Source organism: Ixodes scapularis, unplaced genomic scaffold (genome assembly GCF_016920785.2).
Source record: "Ixodes scapularis isolate PalLabHiFi unplaced genomic scaffold, ASM1692078v2 PGA_scaffold9__187_contigs__length_104089568, whole genome shotgun sequence".
NCBI classification, from domain to species: domain Eukaryota; kingdom Metazoa; phylum Arthropoda; class Arachnida; order Ixodida; family Ixodidae; genus Ixodes; species Ixodes scapularis.
In genome coordinates, this window is record NW_024609884.1 from 66,355,379 (window position 1) to 66,365,893 (window position 10,515).

A 10,515-nucleotide genomic window follows, 5' to 3' on the forward strand; every position below is an offset into this window, starting at 1 on the left:
AACTGCCCAGTCCCGATATACGTTAGGTGAGGGCGGAGGGTGATCGGAAAGTCTCGTGAAGGGCCCTCATCAGTAAAAGAGTATCCCTGCGGCCGATGCTGTCTGTGTCGTGGTGCGCGTCGTTTTTCGAGGTTGCAGAGTCTACTGTGGTTGAATACAAGATTATTTAGCCAGAAATTTATAGTATTAGCCTCTTGACATCCGTGGCCCTCACCAAGAAAACTGAAGCGAGTGAACCCAGACTACCGAGAAAAGCATTTCATAACAGGAACATTGCTGCGTTGCTGGGTTACACCCGTTTATTACAGTCACGGCAGATATATTAGAACAGTTTGATTCAGTTGTCCTGCCAACCGTGCAGTTTGCCGATCTTAACTAGAAGATCTTAACTAGAAGAATCCATATACTCTCCTCATCGCAACGGGGTACATTTGTTCAGACTCCAAAGAACTTACCGACACTATGGCAAAGTGAAAGGGCAGAGGAACTCAATAGCATGGTAATTTCCAATACAGCGCTAACTTATCTTCATTCTAAATATTTATATTACTGCAAAAGCTAGAAGTTAAAAAAAAAGCATAGAAGCTGCGATTTCACAGCCCACAGTACCAATATTATATTATCTGGGTTGGAACTTACTGTTTTTTTTTAATTACCACGTTGATGAACCGATACATCCATTTTAAAAGAAACAAATATTTCACATAAATATTCCAGTTGAGCCGGAGAGAGACATCAGTCGTGGTGATCCATGCTTTCCAACGTCTGCATAGAGCAGACGACGCCCCCACACAAGCGATTTTAAAAATTTAGGCCGCACGCTGGCAACAGAATTTGATCTTCACTGAAGCACCGAACAGTACCGCATCCTTTTTCTCTAGAATTGTTTTCCCGCCGATAGTATGCGACAAACTAAACGCAAGAATCTACGCCGTCTCGCGCGCGAACGTGGAGAGTCTATGGGGCGGCCGTTCTCCTATCCCCGCTTTGATGATGATGATAGCGCGACCGTAGCGCCACCTCTAGGTTGATCTCGAGGCCAATAGCTGCTGAAGCCGAAGTTCCTAATGGTGTGGATACCGCATCTTTTATGCAAGGAACTACGGCGGCTGCCTGCAATCATGAGCACACACCTAGGGGAAATGTACTTCTCGATTCATAAAAATTCGAAGAAAGGTGAAATAGGCATTGCGTTTTGATGTTATTGAACCATTGCAGCGAACACTATGTAAAGGAAAGCCAAGTGTTTATTGCCTCAAATGCTTAACATTTATTTCAAAAATGAATAGTACCAGCTGACTAGATAGAATGATTTGTTATTAAATGAGTACTTGCCTTGAGTGATAAATTGTGAAAAAATCTGCCATAATGAATGAACGAACAAAGGCTCTTGGCTCAATACTAAAATCTCCATATAGGGATAAGTAGTGTTGATAAAGACTCAATAAAGACTCGGTAAATGAAAAAAAAAATGTCACCTATAATCTGTGGCAGGTTTAGAAACGCGGTCCAAGGCGCTCCCGCAAAGCTCTGGTCACCATGATTGGTGGTATCCTCCTTTGCACTTGCCTCCGCTCCAGCGTTCGCTCTGCTCAAGTGGAAAGGGTGGAGGGCTTTGTGGGAAGAGCCTGTCCTGCGTTTGTTATGTTGCAATAAGCTATAGTGCTGAACTCTCCTGTCATTTCTTCTTGAACTTCAAAAGATCTTGAAGGGCTGTTGGACCTTCGGGTGCACTAGAGCCACCTTCCGTAAAGTACACCGGGACCCCTCCTCCGGGTTCATGTCAACGAGTCGTCTGCAAGAAATGTTATGTTAAAATGCGAGATAGGTTTAGTTGTAGGAAAACTTATAACCTCTTTTAACTTATGCTTCTTTAGTTATATAGTTCTTCTACCTTAACAAACTTATAAACTTTTTTATTTAATTATTCATGTATTAAGTACATCTTCAACTACTCAAATATGTTCATCTGAATCAAAATTAACTGTTGGGCTAGTTGGCTACACATTGTATAAAAATTCAAAAGCGCAAACACCAAGGAAAAGAAGAGGGGACAGGACAGAGCGCTTTGGCGTGTTGCAGTGATGGTCTTGCATTGCCAAACAACGCACAAACGTCTTGTGGAATCACACTGTGTCTGATGGCAAAAGAGTACAATCTTGCTTGGCAAGTAGAGAAGGCGATGGAATTGACGTAAAAAGAAACACAATCTGCAGAAAATACACACGGAAAAGGGCCCAGTGTAGAAGAAAGATATTGAATCAAAATTAACTGTTGGGCTAGTTGGGCTAGCGCTCTGTCCTGTCCCCTCTTCTTTTCCTTGGTGTTTGCGCTTTTGAATTTTTATACAATGTTCATCTGGATTACTCTGTTACATCCTCTGCCTTCCTATCTATATATTGAATCCCCCGATGTTGAGAACAACGCCAAGTTGTACATCTCCTGAAGTAGGCCAGGCTCAGCGAGTACCGACATAGCATATGCCCTCTGACAAACATACCTCAAAAATCAAACGCCTCCCTAAGTTAGACAGTGCGAGTGCATACCAAAAGTTGCACTAGTTCTAGCTTTTACCACGGTTATGTTTTTGGTGGAAGCTGGAATCAAGCTCACAAATCAGCGTCATCTTACTTTAGATATAATTTTCTGGCTTAAAATCCTCCCTTTTTTGTTGATTTGATCAATATTTTGTGGTGAAGCTTTCCGCTATGTGATTGGCTTGAACCGTTTTGAAGCACCCTTTATAGAAACCAAACGTTCCGTTTGAAGCAGTAAAAAAAAAAAAAAAACATTTGTAGCACAAGCTTATATTGCATTAGAAGACAATGCCTTTCTCCGCTTCTCCACTCCTCCGAAACCACTCATTAGCTTTCATTACATGGCAGAGTTTGATTGACCCAAACTCAAGCGAGGGAATGCGGGACCACCGCTGGCAGAGACAACCGGAGCGGTCGGTTTGGGAGGGACCCGATACTTTGGCGCCATCTATCCCCGTGCGAGTGAAGCGCTCGGTGCGCCGAACATAATGATGATGTCGCCGCGTCGGACAGTGAGTCATCACCTAAATGTTTCTTCCACCGTGGCCATGCTTCAAAGCACTAGACACAGCAAGAAGAATGTTGGACAAGCACCATTTCACTCGCGACGTTTTGGTTTCTTTCTGTTTTGTTCTAGAGCGCGTGAAAGTGCGTCTCCAGGCACGAGCTCTTGATATTGACAGTGATACGGCATTTTGTTTCTAGGTTTTCCGCTCACAATAATCCAAGTGACAGCTTTTCTTTTTTTTAATTCGAAAGCATTAACTGTCTCATGAAGCGAGCCGCCGCCGAACGGCACCTTAAATCTTTTCTCCAAGTGAAGCCAGCTCCCAGCTATGAAACCACGCGAAAAGCTAGCCAACGGCACCTAAATTCCCCGATCCCAAAGGAGCGGAGTAAAGCTGGTTGATTTTCGGCTTCGGTCCCATTGGCTGGCGCGCGTCGACGAGGCTCCCATTGGCCACTGCACGTCAGTGGCAACGATTAGGGATGCCGCGAACCGCCCGAGGTTCGATATCGAAAGGTTTCGATATTTTCGACCCGAACTGATGTTCGATTTCGAAAAGTTTCGATATTTTCGACCGTACGAAGATTCGATTTCGAAAAATTCGCAACTTTTAAAAATCCTGGCGTTTCGAATTCGAAAAGTTCGAAGCTTTCACGGTTTCTGAAAGTTCGGGTTCGATTATTTCGAATATTTTTTTACTTGAGGTTCGAGAAATTCGAAGATTTCGAACTTTCCCTAACTTTAAATTCGAGAGAATCGAATGTTTCGAATTTCTTTGAATCTGAAATTCGAAAAATTGGAACGTTTCGAATTCTTAGAGACATAAAGTTCGATAAATTCGTAGATTTCAAATTTCTTTCTACATAAAGTTCGAAAAGTTCGAAGGTTTCAATCTCTTTTAGCGTGAAATTCGAAAAAAAAAACGAAAAAAGGGCTTCGAATTTCTTTCAAGTCCCAGTGAGCAAAGTTCGATGACCGGTTTTCATGTTCCGCCACAGTTTCAGCTTCAAATAAAGGCCCGTTCACACTCTTGCGACCTGGTAAGACCGAGAGAGACCAGACCGGTTTTTAAGCCTCTTGCGATCTCTTAGGACCAGCTCCGCTGCATCGCATCCAATCCTAAGAAGTCGCCAAAGGCTTAAAAACCGGTCTGGTCTCTCTCGGTCTTACCCGGTCCCCAGAGTGTGAACGGCGCTTAATGTTTTCACGCCTCACTGGTTTTCACGAAATCAGGTTTAGAAATGTTCGGGTGTGATATTTAGACTGCGCGAAGTTGGTCAGGCAATTAAATGGGACGACGAGTGTTCCGGACGTGCTGGATTATTTGCCAGTGTAGAGTGACGTGTGCAGATCAGTAATTGTGACCGCCAGCCGGGTGTATCTCAAAACGTCCCATTCGCATTTGAACCATGCGCATTTCGTCCCATTCTCATTTGGTCCTTCTCGTTTGAACCTTCTCATAAGATCCGAATCAGGTTTTTCTCAAATAGGCCCATTCTCATTTTGCCCGTTATCTGAAAACGTCCCATTCGCATTTGAACCTTGCGGATTTCGTCCTATTCTCACCTGGTCCGCCTCGTTTGAACCTTCTCATATGGTCCGAATCAGTATTTTCGCAACTGGGCCCCTTCTCTTTTTGCCCGCCATCTGAAAACGCACCATTCGCATTTGAACCTTACGTATTTAGTCCTATTCTCACTTCGTCCGCCTCGGTGGAATATTGTCATAAGATCCGAATCGGTTTTTCGCAACTGGGCCCATTCTCATATTGCCCGTGCGCGAACGGGCAATATGAAGCTTTGTCGAATTCATTTTTCTGCATTCGAAGAAAGGGATACCATCTTTTACGGACGAACAACTTGGTTTTATTTTTCACACATTTTCACATTCGTACAACGAGTCAACGGCAACATTTTCGCGCGTTTATTTTTCCGGCTAAAGCTCTGAACAATGCTTACAGCCCAGAAAAAGCTTGAGCCAAGTTTAGAAATTGAAAAAGCGAAATGGCGCCGCTGTTGAAACGGCCTTCAAGCTCCGCCAGTTTTCTGTCTTTATTGGCCCACTTGCGGCCTTGCGCACGTACGGCTCCCCCGTTTGCAACTTGAAGCAAGAGGACTCTTGTTTGGGCCTCGTCTCTCTTGATTAAATCAATGAACGCGAAGGGATTCGGGTGCGCTTTTCCTGACATGCCTTTGATTTTTCGATGCCATGCCTCCATGTGGTTGTTGGTTCTGGGTCCCCTGTTTCCATGGTGGTTCCACTGTTCGAGTTGGAAAATGCCACTTATCCACGTCGCGTCGAAGTAATCGAGTACAGCAGGTAGCTCCGGTATACCGAGCAATAGACCCTCCTGATGCAGAAACGCCCAGGCGCGAGGGATATCACAAGGCGGAACAAAGGAAAGTGCCACGAGCTTACGAATCAGAGCCCTTACTTGGTTATCACTGGAATATGCACTTTGGAGCCCAGCCCTCTGAACGGAAGCCCATACTCTTTGCGCAAAGTGAAAATGGCACCCGCGATGAGCAGCTTGAGGAAACACGTCGCGCAGACCACCAATAAGCGCCTGCTCAAAATCCGTCATGAAAATATCAGGGGTCGAGAATGAAATCCCAGCCGATATGAATGCAGCTTTGAGCCCTTGAAAAGCACGGACATAGGTTTGTCGTGACCGACCCGACAACAGGAAGTAAACCGCTGCGCTATGCACGCCGTCGGTTACAACATGCAGGGTTACAAGTTGGTCATAGATGTGCGGTACAACAAAAAACGTCCCATCCGCAAAAATAATTTTGGCTGACGACAGCCGCTGCATTCCATCTCGTGTAGCGAAGGCAAGTATGCAAGACGAGGGATCACTGCGGTCGTCGACGACCAGGAACGGCTCTGCGCTTTCTGTCTTTTTGTGGGCGTCGTTGAGTTGCAGAGTGGAGGCTGATGATGGAAGCGGTGGCTGCGCTGAACGCCTTTCCCGATACATCGTATCCTTGAGGGTGGCAAACGTGGGTACTTCTGCTGCGACTTCATCTGGCACCTAGAATAAATTTAGTGATTTGGTTCAGCTAACTTTGAATAATACTTCTTTATACGCGATAGATGTAATAATGTAAAACCTACTGCAGAACAAGTTCGGAGAAGTTCCTCTTGAAACAACCTTGGCACGGGCGTATTGGGGTTGGCTGCTGCTGCCTTTTTCAGTGCCACGCGCAGCTGGTCCTTCACAAGCGTCGCCTCGTCTGGTGCATGGTTATGATCGTCTATAAGTAAATAGGAACGTGAATGGTCAATGACACTTTAACTGCCTTTAGGCTTGTACTAAGTGGTGCTGATAAGAGTAAGTAAGGAACGAAAACAAATAGCGATTTCTATCATGCTGAAACAGACCGTCAAAGGCAAATCGAATATAGCAACTTACGTGATCTGCTTTTCACGTTGTCTTCTTCGGTCAATATCGAAGCCACACATCCTGATGAAGTGTAACGGCAACAACGCCACGCGATCGTTCCGTTTGCATTCTGTCGTCGTTTGTAATACTTGTAGCCTTCAAGGTGAAGACACAATTTCTTTTTTTGCGTTTCGCTTAGAACAAACTTGTCCATCTTCCCTGACTGACGTCTCGCTGTCGAGTGAAGCGACGATTCGATCATGGAATTCCGGGTGCAAGTTGACGGTTCAGCGTTTTATGACTCAGCTCCCACCACCCACGGCCCACCCCGGACAACAAAAGAACTGGATTCACAGTCCCCACTTTCTCTCGACCTATGTTGTTCTCCCATCCGGCGTTCCCCACTCCCCCCCCCCCCCTCACACACACACACACTTCTCACCCCCCAAAAATACAAACACTATAGATAACGTAATACGTTTGTACAATGTCGCCTGCTTCTCTTTCTCTAAACGAACACAAAGAAAAGAAAGAAAACAATGGACACTTTGCTTGGAAACTCTGTTTCCAAGCAAAGTGCGACCTCAAAGAAAGTGACATTTCGGACTGTGATCTGTCTGCGATAAGTAGTTGGTCTGTTGTTTAGTCAGGCAGTAGCTTTTGTCCACGACCACGACCCACGGCTAAAATCATTGGCAGAGAGATTAAGCCAATAGCGTGGCACACACACAACAGGAAATATTAGTGAATTTATGAATATATATTACCCCAAAAAACAAAACAAATTTGGAGTAGAAAGAGTCAAATGTGCCGTGTCAAAGCAAGATATTTTTTTAGAATGGTTGTTTTGAAAGGGGCCCAGGGAGAAGGGCGAAAAGAGAACGGGCTCAAATGAGGGAGGTTGAAATACGAAGGACGAAATGGGAAAGGGCCAAATGCGACAGGTCAAAGCGAGAAGGTCTTTTTGAGAATGGTTGTTTTGAGAAGGGCCAAGTGAGAAGGGCGAAACGAGAACGGGCTCAAATGAGAGGGGTTGAAATACGAAGGACGAAACGGGAAAGGGCCAAATGCGACAGGTCAAAGCGAGAAGGTCCTTTTGAGAATGGTTGTTTTGAGAAGGGCCAAGTGAGAAGGGCGAAACGAGAACGGGCTCAAATGATAACCACCCCCGCCAGCCCGGGGGGGGGGGGGGGGGGGGGGAGGGGGGGGGAAGTTAACGTGCATCACGCAGTAGTGATCACACGAACGCACTGTTCAACGATACTCATCCAGTTCGAAACGGCCAGGGACAGGCAGGTGGTTGAGGCTCAGAAAAACCTTGAAACGATCTGGCAAGCTGCCTCCCTGCCCCCCTGCACGCTGGCAGTAATCCGCTCGAGCGCCGCCCAAGTGACGCTGGCATGTAGTAAGTTTAGTTTGTACATGATGCAAAATCCCGATACTGGGAATGAAATGTGAAAGAAAAAGTGTAAGAAGACAGAAAAAAGGGGACAGGACAAAGTCTCAAACTCAGCTCACGACAACGTCTCAAACTCAACTCAGCTGAAAACTCGGCTCAGGACAGCGTCTCAAACTCAACTCAGCTGAGTTTGAGACGTTGTCCTGTCCCCTTTTCTCTTTCTTCTTACACTATTTATTTCGAATTTCATTCCCAGTCTCGGTATTTTGCATCATGATCAACATACACCAGCACGCCTGCACCTTGACAATTCTTTAGTTTGTAATTGCTTTGGAGGTTTATTTTCCGAGACGGAAGAAACGCCGAGCAAAAAGCACAGAAGCTGACACAACTTGAGGTCGAGGAGCGTCCTACCATACCAATGGCGTCGGAAGAGGAAAAACGGGGAGAAGGGGGGGGGGGGGGGGGGGGAAGGGCTCCAGCCTCTCTCTCTCTCTCTCTCTCTCCCCCCCCCCCCCCCCAGATATTTCGGACTGTTTAAGAAAACAATACGGGGAAAGAGGGCATGGTCGAGCTTATTTTAATGTGAAATTATGCGTATGTATAGCTACTGTCGATCTTCACTGCATAAAAGGTCGCGTAGATGGTCATTGTTAGAAACGCGTTGTCAGAAGGCGCTGCTCGTCACATGCTCGGTGGTTCGGAAGTTCAAAGCTATGACTTTTCGACCTAAATAAGTGTGCCATTGGTAAAAAATAGTAAAAAAGTAAACATAACAATAAATGCAAAAAATAAAAAGCTGGAGAAAAAAAAACTCAAGAATCCACCGGAAGTGTTGTACTCTCGCATATTCACAGGCCCAGAACTACGAAACAAGTTTCTTCTACCAAAACGTGTACAGGCCAAAAGAAACATGTACCAAAAACGTGAAATGAAAAAATAAAAAAATAATATATATGTATATATATATATATATATATATATATATATATATATATATATATATATATATATATATTTTACGACGTGCCGGAGTTTGACCAATATTAGAAATCTTTTTCCCTGAGTTAATTTATTCCTGAACATGAATATAACAATATATACATTAATTTGTATTCTGCAGATGTTGATGATATGTACTGTCTGTGGTGTTAATTTAAATGCGATACCTCAAACAATTTCGACGAAAACAATTACCAAGTTTAGGGCATAATTGCCCATAGATACATGTTTGGATATCTCTTCGAAACTCGTCTTGAAGAATACTAATCATATCTTAAGACTACATTTACCTAGGCTATACATAGATCATTCTTAAAATGTTTAACATCTCTACCATAAATATCTTCGACTATAGCGCGCTTCCAATATGGCACAAACGACAGTTGTCAAGAACCCGTCGTCCTTCCTCGCTCCTTCGGGAATCCATTTCTTTAAAACCAAGCACACCAGACGATTGAAATAAACGGCATTGTCTTTCGCAAGTAATGCGGCGCCACATGTAAAAATGCGAGAAAAAAAATTACGAATGTACCTCACAGCTTGAATCCAAATGAAACCGCCCGCCCGTCTTTCGAAGTTCGACGGACTTCGAACGTTTACCCTAAAAGTTCGAAGTTCGTCGAACTTTTGACTTTTCAGGAATTGGAAGTTCGAGAATTTTCGAATTCTTTAGGTTAATAAATCGAAAGTTTGAAGATTATCGAATTTCTTAGCCTAGGAAGTTCGAAAGTTCGAAAAGCTTCGAACTTTTTAGTGCAAGAAATTCGAAAGTTCGATAGTCATCGAATTTTCTAGTCTATCAAGTTCGAAAGTTCGACAAGCATCGAATTATGCAGCGTAATAAGTTCGAAAGTCTGAAAAGCGTCGAACTTCTTACTTTAGCAAGTTCGAAAATTCTAGTTCCGTCGAATTTCTTGATATGGAAAGTTCGAAAAATCGAAATCTTTCGAACCTTTCGAACCGCTTGATTCGATCATCGAACTTTCGATTCGAAAAAAGTTCGCGGCATCCCTAGCAACGATCGTTCACCTTATGGCGCTGGGTGTCCGTCAGCGCGTCCAAGGTCAGCGCGCCCAGTAGAGCGCGCGCGCTGATCGGCAACGAAAAGTACGCAGTAGACGAAACAAGGAAGCGGACGAGCGGCTTGCATGCTTTCGCATTCACAACTCATAAGAAGTGCTTAGGTGTACCTCGAGCCTTTTTTTTTTATTCGAGCATCTTTGAATTTAACTCACCTCTACTTTAAATTTAATCCAAGTTGTCATGAATTAAATGTAAGCTGTAATAAATGTAATCCAGGTTATCACCCATTTTATCTCAACTCCATCCATTTTAATCGAAGAGCCATTCAATTTAATCCGCTTATACAGTATATGTGAATTAACAAAAACTGCTGTTCATCTGTAAAAACTAATTTAGAGGCCCGAGATGCTTGCAAGTCATGAATTTTAAATGTATATGCGTGTTTCGTGATTGTTTTCATATTCTAAAATGATGCCTTCGCGGTATACTTGCGCCGTGCCGCGGTTTCATCAACGGGCGTTGACTGCTCCATTAAATCGTCTGAGAAAACTTGGCGGTATGCTTCCGCCATGGCGCGGTTCCAGACGTCACATGTCGAGTAAACTATCTTTTGATGAAACGTCGTTCGGCGAGCTAATTGCCACCGCAGTTGTCGTGCCTT

At 44.3% G+C, this 10,515-nt stretch overlaps 1 protein-coding gene across 1 annotated transcript; it reads right to left on the minus strand.

Moving 5' to 3' along the window:
* Nucleotides 1-4,887: 4,887 nt before the first annotated feature.
* Nucleotides 4,888-6,851, minus strand: LOC120841430. The gene is made up of 3 exons (XM_040212317.1): nt 6,461-6,851; nt 6,163-6,302; nt 4,888-6,079 (listed from the first exon to the last, which is right to left on the minus strand). The coding sequence occupies exons 1-3, from the start codon at nt 6,690-6,692 to the stop codon at nt 5,000-5,002; spliced, it is 1,452 nt and encodes a 483-aa protein (XP_040068251.1). The 5' UTR covers nt 6,693-6,851; the 3' UTR covers nt 4,888-4,999.
* Nucleotides 6,852-10,515: the final 3,664 nt, after the last annotated feature.